At 54.6% G+C, this 19,018-nt stretch overlaps 1 protein-coding gene across 1 annotated transcript; it reads left to right on the top strand.

Moving 5' to 3' along the window:
* The first annotated feature begins 9,284 nt into the window (after nt 1–9,284).
* On the top strand, nt 9,285–19,008 carry LOC106009706 (uncharacterized). The gene is made up of 7 exons (XM_021261117.2): nt 9,285–9,325; nt 9,516–9,591; nt 9,695–9,699; nt 13,753–13,935; nt 14,576–14,690; nt 15,166–15,411; nt 18,709–19,008. Exons 1-7 carry the CDS (start codon nt 9,285–9,287, stop codon nt 19,006–19,008), a joined length of 966 nt encoding a protein of 321 aa, XP_021116776.2.
* The last annotated feature ends 10 nt before the right edge of the window (nt 19,009–19,018 follow it).

Here is a 19,018-nt window from a genome sequence, read left to right as displayed (position 1 = left end):
GAAGGCCAGAGAGTTACTGCCCAGCTGTGACTAGAGACCAGAGGAATTGCAAGACAACTGTCAGTAAGTGGGAGTCTTTCCCCGCCCAACCCTGTGCTGGGGACTCAGCCCTGGGCCTCGGCACTGAAATACATCCAAAGCCTCTTTTTAAATTTTTGAGTTAGGGAGAGACAGGACAGAGCTGGGAACAGTGGTAACAAAGAAATGCGAACAAAACCCCATCATAGAGCTGGGCATGGTGGTGAACACCTTAATCCCAGCACTAGGGAGGCTGACACAATAGGATCTCGGCAAGTTCCAGGCCAGCCTGGGCTGCATAGTGAGTTCAAGGCCTGCCTGAACTGCATAGCGAGACCCTGTTTTCAAAAGAAACATCATAAACTGATGTAATCTTCAAAAGATCTTGTACATCCCATCCAGTGAATGAAGATACAAGTAGAGATAAGGGCCAGTTTCATTAACAAATAGATTGTATTCTGAATATAGTAAGGCATGTAAATACCATTTTCATCTTCTCTCTCCAAGTCCTATACTTTTCTTAAACTTTGGCTCAGCCTGTTGGCTGGTTGGGTGGTTGTTGGTAAAGGAATAGCTACAGATTGTTGCACACTGCAGAATGTTAGGTTATTGCAGATAAAACAATTTTCACAGGGCCAAGTTCCCTTTTGCTCCCTGAATTTTCTACAGCCAAGGCCTCAGCAACAACCAGTTTTTCTGGCCCCATCTCTGAAGGGAATCAAGCCTAAACCCTGAGCAGACCATCTGTGCCACTGCTACAGGAAGTGTGCACCTCAAAACCAGAGGTATAAGAGGTGAGGAGGGTCGCGTGTCTCCCAATCCCCCTACCCCAGAAAGGCTTCTCTGTCTTCCAGCTGCCGGTCCTCGGTCTGTGGCTCAGTGTGTCAGCCACTACTTTTCTCATCACTGCATCCCTTAGCATTGCCAGCAGTGTCACCTTGGCCCAAACTTGTACTAAACACCCAGAAACCCAGAGGAGCATCCTAGGCTCTCAGTCTTTGTATAACTTTTAAATAATTTCCACTTGTAATGAAAACAGAGTCAGGGAAGTCAAACATTCTTCCTCTTGAGCCTGCTCGGAACTGCATAGCCAAACAAGCTCAGTCCTCACATCCCTGAACTGGAACAGTGGGTAGGTACCACTTCCGATGTAGGATGTAGCAAAGTGCTTCCACTGTGTATCACATTGATCCCCATGGGGACCCTCTGGCTATCAGTGCAGGTATTACTAGAGGATCATGACTGTCTACAGAGGAGAAAACTGAGGCTCAGAAATGTTGCACTGCCAAAGGTCACTCCACTAATAAGTAACAGAATTAAACTCCGATGTCCTGCCCTAACTACCAAGCGCTGCATCCCCACCCTCCGGGGACTTGCCAAGGATGCGTGAACTTATGAACTGCTTTATAATTGCTCTAATAGGTGTGATCAGGGTTCTCCCATTTACTCATCCAAAACTCAGGGCATTGAAGAGCGACAGAGTGACAGGGCTGCTGCAGCTGGTCAACTCCCCTTCCCACTTCATTTTTGAAAGTGTGGCTCAGAGAGGTTAAATGATTTGCCAAAGGTCACTCCACGAGCTAGTGGGAAATGACCGATGCCATTTTCAAAAATTAGTTAAAAGAACTGCCTACCAAGCCCATTTTTATGGCTTATTTTAAGCCGGTTAATAAGTATACCAGGCACAGCTTTAAACCCGACTGAGTAAATGCTGACACTAGTTCATAGACTGGGCAGATAAGTAGCAATAAGGAATTATTCCTCTCTCATGTAGCATTCCACCTCTCCAGGGTGCACGTTATACAGTGAAGCAAATAGCAGGTCAAGAATCCCCACTCATGTGAGATCAACACGATGAAAATGAACTGGTTTACAAACTCATGCATTTTTATAATGAGCTTCTGCCTGTGGTCTCTGAGATGTGAAAAAGGAAAACACTTAGGAAAAATATTTGCATTTCACATTTCTTATTCAGAATTTTATGTTTGGGTTCAGATGTTTTCAGCCAGTAATTTATTCTTCTGTATACCTACTGTGTGTGCACAGCACTGCAGGGGTTTTTAGAAATTGTATTATGCAATACAACTCCAGCTATCAGGAACCTTTTAGGTTTAATGGGGTAATAAAATAAAATGCGGGAACAGGGCTGGCACACAAGTCAATGTCGATCTCAACGCCCCGGCCTTTGGGATAGCATTCTGCAGAATAGAATGCCCAGAGGCGGCAGGTGCCAGGGAAAGTGGGGAGCAAGACTGCCTGGGGCGGCTGGGGTGCCAATCCGGAGCACCCTGAGGAGGCAGCCTGCCCAGACGCCGTCCCCATCTCTCTGTCAGGAGAATGGGCTTGGCTTGAGAAATGTCACAGGCAGAAAACCAGTGAATTGATGGCCAGTGAAGGACCTCGTCCAAAGATCCCAGGAAGCTCAAACAAAGGCTGCAGAGATGGACAGGGACCCAGAGGCTGCAATAGCGGTTAGAATATTTGTAACATGTGCTGAAAATGCATAAACTCAACTAATGGTCTGCTGATTTGGGAGGTCAATGCTAATAAATTCTCATGTGCTGTTCAAAAGGGCCGTTTATTTTATTTTTAATTCTAGTTTGCCAATGGCAGACCTTAGGCCCAAAGTTCAATGTGAATAGCAGGAGCAACTACAAATCCAATAAGTGACTTTGCTTTCAGCTGCCCCAGAAAGAAGCTGAGGAGGTTGGGAGCGGCCCAGGTTTGGGGCTGGCCCTTAGTGGCCTTCATGGCCCCTCAACTCTGGGCCCTGTACCCCTAAACTGGATGCACTGTCCAGTGTGGGGAGAACACAGAAGATAGACACCCAGAACTTTGGCTTGCTGGACAGGAAGACAGACTGGGTGAGCTCAAGGGGCTCAAGGGGCTTCTGTAAGGTCGACCAGATGATTAAGGCGAATCACACACGGACACACATTCACTGACAGTTACACAGGGGCCACCAGTGAGGCCTGTCTCCAGCAATTCAGGACACAGGCTTACCCTAACCAACAACGAGAGGAGAGCGGGAACCAGAGTCGAGCCCGGACCCATGTCCTCTACACCTTTCTCCACTGTGCTACCTTCACTTTGAAGGTGGGAAGACCTAGGCATCCACAAGAGAGCTGGGAAGGTAATCTAGAAATGCAGTATGGGCCTAGTCCCTGTGCGGGCTTGCCTTCTCCCCAAAGGCAGCATGGGATGGCTGTGTTTTGAATGCCTGTCACTCCTGACCCTGCACCCCATCCTTGGGCCCCTACTTATCCCCGCTCCCGGCTGGGCCAGGGTCTCTCTGCTAAAGGTGGGAGCCACACCAGGTCCCCAGGCTCCCAGGCTCTGCCCCAGAGGCAGGGCTGTCTTATCACTAATCCTCTCACCCTAGTGATTGCACTGTGGTGAGGAAAGTTTGGCCTTGGGATTCAGATTTATGGAGGGAGATAGCAGCTCCTACACCCCCACGTTAAAATGGAGAGCAGGCTCTGACCAGGACCTCAGGATGCCTCATCCTGGACTGCACATTCAGTGGCTCTGACTCTGGATAAGTCTGTATCCCTTTCTGGGTGCTAGTGGCCTCCTTTAGAATATGAGCAGATTGGACCAGTATCCTCCTGGCTCCTTGCAACTGCAGCACTGCACATCAGTATCACAAAGTGGCTGTGCACGACTAATAAGTGGGCCAAAGGTCCTGGGGCCGTGGTCACCCCAGCAGCAGGGGACTCGGGCTGAGGTGCTGATGAGGCATCATGGATATCTCTGGCCCTCTGCTCACACATGGGGGAAGGGGCCGCAGCAGGTGTGTTCCAGCCCAGTGAGCTGTATAAGAACAGGCTGCAAGCTCCAGTTTTCTGAATTAACTCAGGTACTTTCCAAATGTCTACTACGTGCTAAAAGCTATGGAAAATACAAAGATGTCAGACTAGGACTTCTGCCCTCGAGGAGACAGAAATTTGTGGGAGAAAGGTATGAAAACAGTCAGACAAGTGAAGAGATCAAACTGAACTGCGGTAAAGGCTGTGGAGCCAGAGGAGGGAGAGGGATTGGTTCCGGAAGGGGATATACGGGCTTTGTTTTCTGTTAGGCAGATGTAAGAGAAAATTCTTAGTTGTTAGTTTGTGTGGAGCTCAGGATGGAACCCAGGGTCTCACTTGTGCCAGTCAAGTACTCTACCGTCCACCCCCTCCTCCCCAAAGAAAACTGTTCTTTGCCTCTCTGTCTCTTGTAGAACCAGTGCTTTTTCTCTTCAGTTCTGGAATTCAGTGTTAAATCTTTGTTTTTATTTTGTTTTGGTTTGGTTTTTTGTGGTCAGGGGATCGAATGCGGGGCCTTGTGCTTGCAAAGCAGGTGCAGTGCTACTGAGCTAAATCCCCGGCCCCTCGATGTTAAATCTTGGCTCTGTCACTGGACAAGTTACTTCAAACTCATACCTTAGCTTCTCCACCTGTAAAATGGGAGAAACAGTGATTGTGTATCTAAATGAGACAATTCCCGCAACACACTTGACCCCATGCCTGGCACACAGTGATATGCAGTGTTCACTGTTACTCAGTAAATGCTTGCCTAGTGAAGGGATCGAGGTTGTCATCCACAGTCCAGGCCTTTCATCTGACATGATTAAATGGTGCGGCACACACTCACCGTCTGTAGGTGAGACTGCATTCAGGCTCAGAGGCCCATGTTGCTGCCCTTCCATCGAGTGGGACCTGGAAGGAGCCCTCTGGTGCAGAACTATTGGCTTCGCAGGTTGGCCCAATTCGGTGAAATGCATTTGAGCTTAAAGTCACAAAATATTGTAGGAAGGGACTCAGGAGAGGTTTAGTCCGGTCCCTGTTTTACAGACAGAACTCTAAGGCTTGGAGGAGAGGTGGCCTGCTTGGGTGGCAGCACTCACTTTGTCATTTTGAGGCTGTGACAGGAGTAGACTTGCAGCCTGACGCCCAGGTCTATGGGCCCCCATTGGCCTTGCTGTGGGCTCTGTCCCTGTGCTCCTCACCCGAGCAGCACTCCAGGGGTTTGGGTCCCAGTCATGGCCTTGCCCTCCTTCTTCTGCACCCCGGAGAAAAGACCTCCTGTGCTCCATGTCTTGGGTCACATTAAAGGCTGAATAAGGGCCTTGACTGTCCAGAGCTAGCCCTTAGAGTGGAAAGCAAAGCAGAACTCTCCACTTCCTAAATGCTCCATGTTTTGTTTTGTTTTCTTTTTCCGTGTTGCATTTCTCCTTCAATTCTCACTCAGTGAAAATGTTTTCCAGGTGATCTGTTCCGACCTGCACCTTAGTGCCACCCACAGAGAAGGTGGCCTTGGGGACTTTTTCGGAAAGGGCAGGTAATGTGGGAGGGAGCTGGGGCAGCGCGTTCCCAGCCTGTCAGACCCCAGGTAACAGCGGGAGCCTTTCTCCTGCCCAGAGGGCCACGGTGGAGAACTCGAGGCGAAAAGGCAAAAGCAACGTAGAGGGAGGCGGGGCCTCCTCAGAGCTTCTCCAGCAGGGCCGCTGAAGCATCTTCGCTGTGATGAAAATGATGCTTGCTCAGTGAGAACGTGGGAAATGAACAAACGGGGAATGCCACGCAGGACTCCGCCGTCTGCACCTGTAGATAAGCTTGGTTTTATTATCTGCCAATCCTGATCCTGTCTGTCACTTTACGAAGAGCCGAATGATCCCTCACGGACAGCCGCTGCGGTCCTGGGTCCTCCGCGCCTGGGTGGCCCGGGCCCGCGTGGGTCGGGACCCTCGGGCCCGGTCCTCGTCTGCCCGAGGTGCAGCGCCTTTCCGGGCCCGGGATCCTGCTGGGGCGGGGCAAGTCTGCCGCCCCCGCCGGCCGTCCCGGGACCCGCCCGCTCGGGTGCCCGGGCCCACGGACACCCCAGACCCGCGGGGCGCACAGGCAGCGTTTCTCCATCCCTCACAAATACCGGACTGCGCCGCACTTTTCTCCCAGTGTCTTTTAAAGTTGGGTTCGTGGATCTTAGACGGGACCTGGCTCCCAGCACCTCTCACCGAGGAGAAACTGCTGGTCGGGACGCGGGGCGCAGTACTCCCGCGGCCTCGCAGCCTGTGGGGAGAAGGTGCACTGGAGCCGAGTCCGCGACCTGGCGCCCAGCCCACGCACGTCCCCCCAGGTCACGCGGTGCGCACTCCGCCCGTGCCTGCGGTGGGCGACAGACAGCAGGGGTCCGCGCGGGGACGTCTGGGGCGGGCGGGGGCGCCCTGGGGCCGGGGCATTGAGGTCTGGAAGGAGAAGGTGAAAGGAGGGGGCATCCACATAACCAAAAATTGCGCTCCTGGGATTCATTTTGGAGTTCCTGCTCCTCCCACCCGTTTCCCCAAGACAGTAAGAGTGGTTTCCTTTCAGTGTCTTTTGTTTTCGGTGAACCTGGGGCCTTTGCTACATCTGAAACCCAAAAAAACAAAAACAAAAACGCACCATTTTTATTTTGGAACAGGGTCTCAATAATCCACTCACTTGCTCAGGCTCAAACTTTCATCCTCCTGCCTCAGCCTCCCGGAGAGACGAGATCACAGACCTGAGCCAGTGCGCCGGCTCCGGCTCCCTTCGGCGTCCAGGCCCGAGGCTGGCCCTTGGTTTCCGAGGTGCCGTTTCCTGCACTCTTCCGCGCCGTTCTCCACCGCTGGAGGTAGAATGGTGAATTCCTGTGGACTGGGGCGGGGGCGGGGGGACTGGAACGGTCACCTTCGCAGGCCTCTTGTTGGGGCTGAAAGGGCACAGAGCTGGAGTCCAGCCCACCCCTGAGAAGGGACTGCTGCGCTCGCTCGGCGTCCGCCAGATTTACCCAGGCCTTCTTGGGGTGGCTGGGACCCTCCTGCGCCCCAGCCGGCGCGGGCCTCTGTTCACCTCCTCTTCCCGTCTCACCTTTTGCTCTTCGGCTGCTTCATTAGCGAGCTCTCCAGGGGTTGGGATGGGCGTCCGGGAAATCTCGGGGCCAAACTGCTCTTTCTTCTTCTTCTAACAGGAAACACAGTGTTTTGTGGGGCAGTGGTTTATTTTTGTTTCGGTGATGTTTTCTTAGTAGTGTTATTGGTTTTCTTTGTTGTTGTTATTGGTCTTTTAATTCGGGTGTAAAGGATGAAATTGAAATTGCTGGTGGATGCGTGTGTTTGTCAACCTTCACATGGGTTTTCTTTCCATCACCATGGAGGTCTGACTGGAGTTAGAAACCCTACCAATTCTGGGAGGATCCCCCCCCCCAAGATGAAATTGCTCCTGAATTCCCAGCACTCTGGGAAGTGGAGGGAGGAGGATCACAAATTGGAGCCCAGGCTGAACAACTTAGTGACCTAGCAAGACCCTGCCTCAAAACGAAAGGGGCTGAGATGTAGTTAGTGCAAAGGCCCTGGGTTACATCCGCAGTACACACACACACACACACACACACACACACACAGCCATCCCGTGGCCCAGGCCGGCAGGCAGTGGCTTTGGGGGCCTCCTGTAGCCTCCATGTGGGGATAACATTGAAATCCGGGTACAATGATCTGTCTTCTGGCCCCCATCTCTGTCCCTTTACCTGTAAGGCGCCCGACCTTGTGAACATCACGAACTGCCCTTGAGCACCGTGAAAATGACTTACAAATCTGAGCCATCACAGTGTTGCCTGTGATCTTAAATGAGTCTTTCACTCCTCTCAAGACAAACATTTCCTCCCTCAAGGCTGAGCCTCGGGACCAGCAGAACAGACTCCCCCGCCTCTGCCTCCTGGGTCCCTTGTTCCCCTGTCCAGGTGGCTGTGGTCAGCAATCCCTGGGTGTCTGACCACTCCCATGTCCCCCTGCCCAAGCCTGCCAGGGGCTGAAACAGGAGTCTGTAAGCAGCGGGCGGGCATTGCTGTGCATTAGTGTCACCTGAGCTAGGGACAGGTGTGGAGCCTGGGATGAGCCCAGGAGGACCAGCTTTGCAGCCTGGGTCCTTTGAAGAGAACGCCGGCTAAATCACTCTTCTGAAACAGGAGTCAAACGTGCCAGGGTGAAGAATCTTCTCCTGCCCTCCTGCTTTTTATGAAGTCAGATTTATTGGGGTGTAATTTATATAATAGTCGATTCACTCCTTTCTGTGTAGTTTTGTGGGGTTTGAGAAACACACAAATCACCGCAATCAAGATATCAGAGTTCCTGTACATCCCCCAATTTCCCTCCCCTGTGCCCGCCCCATCCCCCGCCCGGTCCCTGCCTCTGGTTTAGCCGCCTTTCGGTCCTGGAAGTGGGTTCTTTGGAATCTTCTGCTTGGCCACCCGCTTGGGGTTGCCCTCCATGTCCTTGCCTGTGTGTATGTAGTTCGTTCTCCTGTCTCTGAGCAGTATTTCGGGCATTTCGCCATCTCTTTCATCTGTTTGGGCTCCACTTTGGGGCAGTGATGAGCAAAGCTGTAGGTTTTGAAGACACCAGTAATATCCTCTTGTGGAGTCAAACACAGCTGCTAACTAACACCCTCTCCTTATCCGGCCACATTGCAAATGGTGCATCCGCTGGGTGCAGAACAGAGTGGGTCCCTCGCAGGCACAGGCAGTGGTGCATGAAAGTGTGTGTGTGTGTGTGTGTGTGTGAAGAGGCTGAATCCAGAGCTTTTGAAGTGGAGTGAAGACAATCCAGTCACATGATTCCTGAGAAATTGGTCACCCTTGAGAAATTAATCACTCCTGGCTGATAAGGCTAAGAAGTGCTAGCTTCAGGCGGCAACAGGTAGAGAGAAGGCTGAGAAGTCCCTTATTCCCCTGTTCAGAGCCCCACCCCACCCCTGCCAGAAGGGTGTACAAAGCTGGAATTGGGCAGATCTGGAAACTCTGTAGGGCACCTTCCCAAGTGACACCCTGCCCCATCCCTGTTCTAGGTTCCAGGTACTCCTCGAATTCGGACCCTCTCTTCCACATTGGTCTCTCTTTAGGTCCTGTCCTTGGGCAACTTGCTGGTCCTTAGCACCAGTGTTGAGAAGGGGCAGAGCCAGGAAGATGCAGACTTTAAAGGGAGGCCACTGTCGGGAAAGGGGTGCAAGGCTCTCAGTTCTCCCAGTTGTGAAGTTGGAATGCAGCACGTAGGGCTGGAGATGCCACTGGCTCCGTGGCGGAGCACCTGTCTGGCGTGCGCAAGGCCTCGAGTTCCATCTCAGCACCCCGGGAGAAAATTCTCAGAATACAGTAAATATCCTTTGGACAGAAAAGGGGGGTCAGCTAGCCAAGCTCTGTGACCACTTTCCTCCTCCTGTGGTTGCAAGAAACCAATTTGTTCCCAGCAAGACTTGCTCCAAACTGGAGCCAGGATGAGGAAACGCAGCCCCCGCTGGGCACCTGCTGCAGCCTCGTGGGCCAGGACGGTCACCTGAGGCCATGGGGCCCTGGACCTGTCCTCACTGGCCAGCACAGCAGGACCTCCAGCCTCGGTGTCGGTGTCCTGGGACCTGGGCTAGCAAGGCAGGCAAGCAGGCGAGGCGCAGTTTTCACACTTGGGCTTCGCCTTGCTTGACACTTTCCTGTCTGTCACTGGGCTGCAGCTGTGCCAGCTCTCGGCGCCTGCCTGTGTGGCTTCCCCAGCTCCAGGGCACCCAGCGCTCCTTCTCCCAGCAAAGGGTGCGGGCCTGTGTGGAAGCAAAAGAGGCTGGCTCTGGGGGCGCCAGTCTGGGGAGGGGTGGGCAGCAGTGCCCTCCCCACCGCTTACCTCTGCCCTCCCCAGCCCAGGTGAGGAGAGCCCTGGACTCCAGGTGACCCTGTCCCCGGCTGGTTCCCCATCCTCTCGCCTCACCTGGAGGGACACTTGGACACTTTCCCTTTGCTTTTTCTGTCTGTGGTTCCCATCGCTAAATCTCTTACCTCCTAGAGCCTCATCTTTCCCTGGCGGTACCTCTCTGTCTCTCTTTCTGTCTCTCGTTTTCTCTGGTCTGGCTGTCCATTCCCCCCCCCCCCCCCGCTACAGCACTTTTTACCATTTAACATTCTATATATTTGACTTATTATCGGACTTCCTTTTTGGGACAGAAAATTTCCTTGAGGACAGAGAATTTCTGTCTTCAGTTCCATGCTGAGAATCCACACCAGGAACATTCCTGGCTGGGGAGTGCTGGAGAAATTCAGAATGATCCTCACCTCTCTGCAGCTTTCTTGCCCCACCTCTGGAGCCTTCTCCTGTGCTGTGCTTCCCTCCCTCTTGTTTCTGTCACCCTGTTCTTCACCGTGCTGTGCCTGGTGCAGTCCTGTCTTGGTGTCAGAAGGCACAGCTACCACCCTCTGTCACCAGTATCTCAGGCCCCTCTGCCTCCCCTGCCAAAGGCTGCTTCCTCTGTGCCTAGCTGTGTTCTCTGAGCTATACTTGACTTCCAAAATCCTAGCAGTGCCCAGAGATCTCTTTTCCTGCGGACCTCGGGCACTGGACCACTCTGCCCCTCCTGCACCCTAGCATCTACTGCAGGGATTGGCAGTGAGGCAGCCCCTTCTGAGCCCTTCTGGGGGAGCCTTTCATTCCCATGCCCCAGTGCCTCCAGGGATGCTATTAGTAACTTCAAGCATTCAACAAACCCTAACTGAACATCTACCTCCGGAGTGTGTGTGTGTGTGTGTGTGTGTGTGTGTGTGTGTGTGTGTGTGTGTGAGGGTAGGCATGTGGACAATCAGCCATAAATAAACGAATCTATAACTCCAAAGCACAAATTACCTATAAATGAAGCAACTGAGCATTTTGTGTAGTCTGAGAATATTAACCATGCTCCGGCTCTGGGCTCAGTGCCAGTGGGATTGCAGCTTTCAAAGTCTGACTCTTGGAGGCTGAGGCAAGAGGATCACAAATTCATCCAAGGCAGGGCCAACTTAGTGACCTAAAGGGACCCTCTCTCTAAATTAAAAATGAAAATGAAAATAAAGTCTGGAGTGTATCTCAGTGCAAAGGCCCTGGGTTCCATAAAAAAAAAGTTTGGGGAAGACCCACAAATGAGAGAATTGAGGTCCGAAGAGAGGGCAGCGTTGGTCCCTACAGAGCTTGCACGCTGGGGCCAGTGGGTGCTGGTGGCTTCCTCTGCAGCTGTTCCCCAAGACCTCGGACCAGGACGGGAGAGGAGTCACCGTGAGGGCAGGAAGCCAAACACAGTGGCAGCAGTGGCCACAGCGCCCGCCTGCCTGCAGAGCTGGGAATCAGACCTGCCCGCAGTGGAGTCCCGCTGGTGCCTCGGGTTTCAGTTCTGGGCTTCCCGCCCTGTCCCGGAGAGCACACTCCCCATTGTACCCTTCCCGAACCTGTGCTCTGAGACAACTGTGTTTTGCTTTTCTTGTAGCTTATGAGACACAAACCGTTTTATTTTAAATAGATTTTAATTTTGAAATTCAAATGTGGTCACTAAAGGAAATCCAGAGATTTTTAAAAAAGTAAAATGATGGTTACAGAAAGTATTTCCTAGTTGAAGGCAGAACAAAGTAAAATGGAAAAAGAACTACAACTCATGAATCTGGATTTGAGACCTTCTCTCACCAGCTCTGCCACAAGGGGCTCCTGCCTTAACCTCTCTCCGGGCTTTCTGGGTCGAAAGATGAGGATGGCAACACTTTCTAGCCCTCCTTCTGGCCTGGCAATGCTGTTTGTTAGAGAAAAATGGAATTTGAAAGTGACTTGAAATCTGGAAGGGACTGTAAAACACGAGGGGATGTGCCACCCACTGGGTCCACAGGCTGGAAGTCAGCAGCATTTCTGAAGGCTGAGCAACACCAGGCAGCCTTTGTACAGCAAGACCATTAACAAGTGCTGTTTCCTCCCACCTTGCGTCTATTGGCAAGAGGCTGAAAGACCAAACCCAGGGTACGGAGTTTGGAGTTTGGTTCCTGCTAGGAGGAGACTAGAGCCCCTTGTCTCCTGCCCTGCCCTCAAGAATTCCAAGTGTCCAGGAAGGGGTCACCCAAAGAAAAAGAAAGGTAGGTCTACCTGGCTTTGCAGCTTGATTCGTTCTCCATTTCTGCATTAGCAGGGTCTGGCGTGGCTGGCACCTTGGTCCCTGGTGCTTGGCTGTCCCCAACTCCAGGGCGTGTGCAGGGGTCTTGACGGTGCCACTGGCTGTAGTAGAGGGGACCCACACCCCTCGCGCGTGGGCCCAGCCGGGGACTGAGGACCGAGGGGCTGGGATGCAGCCGTGTTCGTTTGGTGCGGGTCACTCTGCACAGCTCGGCAAAGGCGTGTCTACACCCAGGAGGAACTCGTTTCCCGGGGCTAGGCTTAACTTCCGTAGCTCCCTCTGAGTCTTTCTCTCAGATTTTCTTGTTTCCCATCAAAAGCCTGGAGATCTTGGTTGGGGGAGGCAGGGGTTTTTATTTTTTTCTGGATTAGCGGACGGAGGTTTGTTCCTGCTGGGTGCCAGGGCCTCCGCCCCACCCCAACCTGAGACTGTGGCCCCCAACATTGCAGCAGGTGTGCAGCAGCCGCGTCTTCATCCTGCCCTGAACGCGCTGGAACCCCGACACCGAGAGACCCTTGATGGTCTCACCAGGTCGCTCGGCATTCGTTGTTTTTTAATTTATTTTTTCTGAGGAATTTAAAGTTTTAGCCTACAAGTTTGTCTCTGCTTGGGTACAGACCGGCTCATGCATCCGGAGCCTTCATGAACAGGGAAGCTTGATGTATTCTTGAGTCCTTGGGAGGATCTTTCTAGAGTTTTAAAGAACATCTGAATAATTCATGGTCAAGTGTCACTGCTGGTCCTGGGTAGACCGCAGCACTCAATAAAAAGAAGTCAAAGAAAAAAATACTTTGATGATGCCCACGGTGCTAAGTTCTCCCCGAAGGCTATGGGAAAGGAAAGCGGAAAGAGGACGCCAGAGGGCCTGGGCCACCTTCCCCAGGCCAGCCCAGGGACGCCCTCCTTAAAATAGTCACGAGTCTGAACCTCTGACACCCACCCCACCCCCAGCGGCCTCCGGGGCGAGGGCGAAGCCTGGGAACCCGGCAGCCCAGAACTCCTCCAGCCCCGCCAGCCTGCGAGGCCTTGAAATGCTCTCCGCTCCTGGCAACGCTCTGGGGTCGCGCCGGCTCGGCCTCCCCCAAGGGAGGAAGGGGACTAGTGAAGCAGGGAGGCCAAGACTGAGGGAGGGAGGCGGGGAGGGAAACCAAAACACCCCCAAAGAGCAGACTTGGCCAGCCACCCCCATCTGTCCTTGAGCTGAGGCCTTGGGAGCGCTCAGAGGCAGGAATCTTCCTGGGCCGTGGGCTCTCAGCTTCCAGCCCACGAGAAGACTGTAAACGGACAGCGAGGGTAAAGGACCTCAGCCGGGGCCTGACGTGGGGCCCTGGCCCCGGGAATCCAGGAATCACAAGCCACACAACAGGGGTCCCACAACAGCCGCGCAGAGAAAGCCTGTTACCGCCCCCCACTCGTGCGCGTGCGCGGAGGAGACTGCCGCTCAGGGACCCTGGGGATGGTGTTGCTTGCTGCGGGCCACCCGCACTACAGGGAGGCTCCTGCGTGGGGCAGCCGGTGTCCTTGGCCTCGGGGAGGACTTTCCTCTTCGCCTGGCAGGAAGGCCCAAGTCCCTGGCTTGTTCCTCAGAACATAGCTGCCTTGTCCCCAGGTTGGGCTCTTTTCGCCCTCTAAAGGACGCTCCAGGAAGGCAGAGCTGGGACCTCGGGTATCTGCAGCCCCAAGTCCCTGCGGAGAAGGCTGGAGCAGGCCTCCTTCGCCCAGGCCCAAACTTCAATGCGACAGAGCCCTCCAAGGCCCCTTCCACAGGCCTTTGGCTTCGCACCACTCCTGCCCTTCCCAGCGTGGACGAGGGCCTCACGCAAACGCTGCAGGCGGACCACGTTCTCTGCTCGGCGTGGCCGCAGGGCCCCCAGGACGGCCTCCCCCTAAATTACCAGGCCTCGGGTCCGGTGCCCAGCTCCACACGGGCGCTGGCTGGGGGTCTGAGGACCCAGCTTGCGGGAGTGTCCCGGGGCCAGCGTCGGTGCGTCCACTGCAGCAGCCCCGCGCCCCGGAGGCCTCAGTTTCCTCTCCTTTCTCGGGCTGCTCTGGACTCCACACCCCTGCTTCGGGGCAGAGAATTCCCCGCGCAGTCGCGCTCAGTCCTTCCTCTGGGATTTTCCTGAGAATCCCGGGAGCTGGCCACGATCCCACGGTGCGGGGGGGGGGGGGTGTTTCCTTCCAGGCAGCCTGCGTCCCAACCTGGTCCTCAGTGCCGGGGTCCCTCCCGCGGCCAGGGAGCCCACGACCCATTTCCCACCGTGGAAGCGATGGCATCCCGGCCTCCCATGGGCTCGGGCGGGTTTCTTTCAGGGTGGTAACCCACCCTCCTCGACTCCCTTTAATCTGGTTTGAGAAACCTGGGGTGGGGAGGGAAAAGCGGCCTCTTAAAAAAAAACAAAAAACCTTGTAACTGAAAGCGTGAGAGCCACCCGGCGACTTGTTATCTGGGACTGAAGGCTGCGGTAATCGATGGGTTATTTTTACGCGGTAATAGGGCCCTGCGATTGCTCTATTAACCTTTAGACCTGTCTGAGGGACTCGCGGCGCACAGCCCCGCTGCGCCTGGGCCCGCGGCGCCAACGCCGGCGCTAGCTCCGGTCTGACACCCGCCCCGCCCCCAGCCGGGGGGCGCCCCGGCCCCTCCGAGCCGTGCAGATCGGGGCCGCGGACTGCGGGGAAAACAGCGAGGATCCGCGGGCGGAGGCCTGGGAGACGGGGGCGTCGCGGGGAAGCCTCGCAAGAGTTTTGCATAAATACATAAAATCGAGGGCTGGTGCTGGGGTTCTCGGCGCCTCGCTGTCTCCCGGGCTGCTGGGAAGGCAAAAGGGAGGCTTCGCCCTTCGCTCTCTGACTTCGGGGTCCAGTCCGGAATTTGGGGTTTCCTGAGTCTCCGTGGAGTCCGGGGCTGGGAGGATCCCCAGGAGTCCGGCCTGGAGACCAGCAGCAGCCTGGAACCCGGGGCGACCTGAGACCCCGGGGCGACCTGAGACCCCGCGGCGGCCAGGACCGCACGAGAAAGGTCACCTTCCGCTCCCGAGCCCCGCCCCTCGCCCACCGCCGGGGCCCAAGATATTGGGGGTTGGAAAGGCAGGAGGGAAGCCCCGGAATAAAGAGGGCCCCGCGCAGACCAGCCAGCGGGGTCGCCCTCAGGCTGGGCCGCGGCACCTTGGCGTTTGGCGAGGACTTCTCGCGCCCGGACTTTGCCTGCTAGGGGCGCTTTCTGCAAAGCTCGCTGTCAGGAGCCCCGCGGAGGTGCCGGCCGCGCCCCGCCCCCGACCGGCACGTGACGCCTCTGGACCAATCAGCGTTCGCGGGCCGCGCGCAGGGCCCGGGCCGGCCCCCTGCCGGGGACTCGCGGCGCTCGGCACTGTGGCCGCCAGAGGCTCCGCCGCCCCGCAGCTCCCGGAGCGCCCGAGGGAGCACGCCAGCCCGGTCTCCAGGAAGCTCGCGCCCGCAGGTAGGGCTTTTCCCCCGTCTTCAGGCTCTGTCTGCCGGGGCGGCACTCGGAGCGCCTCGGTCCGCGCGCGATCGCCTCGGGGAGGTGGTCACGGAGTGGAAGGAGACATCGGGCGCGCTGCTCTTCCCGAACTGCCCAAAGACCGCTACGCTTGTGCTTTTGCAAAGCGGCTACTTTCCAGCGGAGGAGGCCTGGGGGCCCAGCGCAGAGGGGGCTTCGAAGGCATTCGAAGGCATTCGCAGTCCTTTCGCGTGAACTTGAACACTGAATCCGCCCAAGGCGCCCAGGCGCCAGCCCTCGCCGGGGCCTGGGTGACGGCGGCGGCCCTGCGAAACCAACCTGGCTGACCTGGCACAGGCCGCGAGCGGACCGGGGCCGGCGGCGGGGCGGGGCTGCGGGGCCGCGGGGCCGCTGGGGCGGGAGCGGGCCGAGGTTCCGACCGGGCGAAGCCGTCCCGTGCTCCCTCCCGGCCAGCCTGCTCTCCAGCCGGGTCCGGGGAGCCGAACCCACCGCGCCAGGCTCCCGACCTCGCCCACCGGCCTGCTTGCAGGTGGGACAGGCGGAGGCCGGAGCTCGGGCGGCCACGGCTTGCTCCTGACCCAGGACGCTGCATGGTTCGGCCTGGGCCTGAGGGTGAGGGCGAGGGATGCCTGGGAGGCGAGCTGCCTCAGGCCGGGGCCAGAGGGCTCCGGCTAGGAGGAGGTGGGCAGAGGCCTCGGGCGGCCCGGCCTGCGCTCCCCTCCCGCAGAGTTGGGCGAGCACCTCGGGATCGTTTCTTGTGCTTTTGGAAAAGAAGGGCACCCCGGGGCAGGTTTCGGCATTCAGAGAAGGAGAAGTTTCAAGGGGGTGGCCGGGGGATCCCCAGCCGACTTCGTCCGTGCTTCCTCGTCGCTGGCTGGGCTGTGAGTTCGCGGGTGACAGGTTTCTCGCGCGGCAGGCCAAGGGCGATGAAGAGAAGGAATCGTCGTGAAGTGACGCGAGCCTTCCGGCGCTTTCAGCTCTCCCACTCTTAGCAGTAGATGGGAAAAGGGCTGTTGGCGGAATCGTGCGAGCAGAAAGTATCCCTTTGGGCCTTTGAACTCGGGGTACACTGGAGTGAGTGATCAGGAGAAGGAAATGCGGGTGCAGGCTCTGTCAGGTTTCCTCCGCTGCAGGCGGGACCTCGGCTGATTACTGAAGCAAGCTAGAAACCTCGCAGGGGCGTAGTTTCTTGCACTTTCCGAAAGGTGAGGGGTTATTTTCTCCACCTTCTATTGTTCCAGTAATCCAATTTGGAGGTAATGTATCAGCCATTTGAAAGAGCAGGGAATGTACTAAGTGCCAAGAGTTAGGTTTGTAACATTTGTAGCATTTACATTTTAAAACTTTAGCACCTGTATGTATACTCGGAGTTATAAAATTCTAAATCTCCTTCCTTTCCTGCAGTTATGGGAGAAAAGAAAATTTACAACGTAATCTTTTTAAAAAAAAAAACTGCAAGAGTTAAGTATTGTGAAAGATACAATGAAATAGATCAACTTCTTCATTTAAAATTAAATACTGGATATTTTATTAAGGTAGGCCAACATATTTATTGAAACTCAAAGATTATAGGAGGTAATATTTTGTTTGCCTTTATTTTCAAAGGAAGAAGTTGGTGACCTCAGGTCAAATTTTTTTGTGTTTGTTCTCTAACCAAAGTTGCTCACCGAACCAACAATTTCTTGTATATTTTGAAAGCAAATAATAAATAATTACCATAGGAGTATACAATAGAATTAATTCAATTATTATTACTAGGGATAGTGCAGAAATGCAAAAAGGCATTATACAGTGTGCATACAGTAAGGATTCCATTTCCAGAACTTTTACAACAGGAAAGGTGATCGTTGACTGTAGTACATCCCAGGCCTCAGGTGTTTTCTTATGGTACATTAGAAATCTGTAATGACAGCCAACTGTTATTTGAACTTTCTTTGTGTCTGTTACAACTGTCTTGTAATGCCTTGCTGTGAATGCGTTCATGTATTAATTTATAATCCTCACTCATAATTCTCATGGTGACTATGACACAGGTACCTTTAATATTTGTACATCGAAGGTGAGAAAACTGAGACAGAGAGGTGAAATGGTTGGTCTAGAGGTATTATTCAGTACGTGGAAGAGCCTGCGTTTATCCTTGCAGTTCTGTTCCAATAAAAAAGAAACCAGTCAGGAGCAGGTGCCTCTTCTTGAGAAAAGGCGTGGGGTAGTGGACAGCTTCAAATTCTCAGCGCCCTCCAGATACCACCCCCACCCTCTGATTGTGCTTTGATCTTATACAAGTTTAAAAACTTTCCAAGGCTTCAGTTCCCTCTTTTGTAAAATGAGGAAGGACAACCTTACTCAGTGGGTTTGTAAAGAAAAGGACCTGGGGCACCAGGCAGGTATGTTACAAAGTAGAGGGCTTGTTTTTCAGAAAGATTCAGGCTGCTAGAACCCCCACGGTCAAGCCGTGGAACTGTCCTTTCCCTGAGCAGTACACCCGTGCTGATTGTGCGCGCCGACTGTGCGTGTCGTGGACCTGCAACTCCGCCCAGAAAAACCTGCCGCTGAATTAGAATGGCCCGTTGAGCTCTGTAGAGTGAGTTCTATGTAGTCCTCCTTCCTTTCTGGCCCCATATGCAATCTGTAAAATGTCTAAAATATAACTATTTGTGAGAAACATGTAGCTTGTCTCATTTGATGCCCACATGGTACAGAGTATGGAGAAGGGGTCTCTCGCTCCTTTTTAGGAGATTTAGCAGACAGTGTTGCTGATTCATAAACATTTAGACTCTACCTCGGCTTTTTAAAAATAGATTACAAACAAAACTTTCTTAGGTTGCTGGTTTTCATAAAGTTTGTCACCCCTGCCCCCATCCAAAGTTACTTCTTGGCCAAGAATGCTTGGGGAGAGGAGAGTGGAGAAAAAAAATGAGGCAGATTTCTTGGGTCCCAGGCGTTCTCTGGAAACCGAAACTCTTGGATTTAGAAAATACTGTCGCAAAAGTATGCTTGAATAATAAGGTAAAATTAAAGTCCTTCTTGGATAAGCAATAGAAAAATCGACCTATTACATAGATCATAAGCAATAAGTGCAGGCCCAAGTGCCATGGCGTCATCCCGATGCCTACCGCGGGCAGCCTTGGGCAAAACGCCGCGGCTTCCCGAGAAATCGCGCAGCCTCGAAGCTGAGCCCAAAGCGGCGGTTTCGTTCGCACGCCGGCCGCAGCGTCCCAGCGTGGGGAGCGTGGGCCCGGAAAGCGCTGGAGTAACTTCTCTCTCCGTTTCTGTCAGTCTCCCTCTAGGACCGCGGCTGCAGCGAGAGGAAGGAGCCGCCTGGCCTTTGGCATTGGAGCCCGAACTTCAGCCTCCCGCCACGCGGTGTCCAGGAGGCCGCGGGCAGCCACGCGCGCCACGAGTGGGCGCCCCGTCCTGCTGCTGCCCGTCCGCCTCGAGCTCCCGAGCTCCCGAGCCCCAGCCCGGGAGGAGTCGCCTTGCTGCACCCTGGGACCGGCGGAAACTCTGGCACTCTCCCGAGTGAGGGGCAGCCTCGCCTTTTGCTGGACGCTGGATTTCAGACGCATGAATCCCTGAGCCGCCTGGC

The sequence above is a fragment of the Heterocephalus glaber genome, unplaced genomic scaffold (assembly GCF_053883595.1).
Source record: "Heterocephalus glaber isolate CG9 unplaced genomic scaffold, H.glaber_assembly_v1.0 deba00001460, whole genome shotgun sequence".
NCBI classification, from domain to species: domain Eukaryota; kingdom Metazoa; phylum Chordata; class Mammalia; order Rodentia; family Bathyergidae; genus Heterocephalus; species Heterocephalus glaber.
The sequence above is the reverse complement of the archived record's forward strand: the minus strand, read 5'-3'. Positions and strand labels throughout refer to the sequence as shown.

Coding starts and splice junctions, on each gene's coding strand:
- LOC106009706 (XM_021261117.2), top strand. CDS start 9,285: ATGAGGAAACGCAGCCCCCGCTGGGCACCTGCTGCAGCCTC. Junction 13,936..14,575: donor GTGTCCCGGGGCCAGCGTCG/GTGCGTCCACTG, acceptor CCCCGCCCCCAG/CCGGGGGGCGCCCCGGCCCC. Junction 14,691..15,165: donor GGGCGTCGCGGGGAAGCCTC/GCAAGAGTTTTG, acceptor TTTGCCTGCTAG/GGGCGCTTTCTGCAAAGCTC.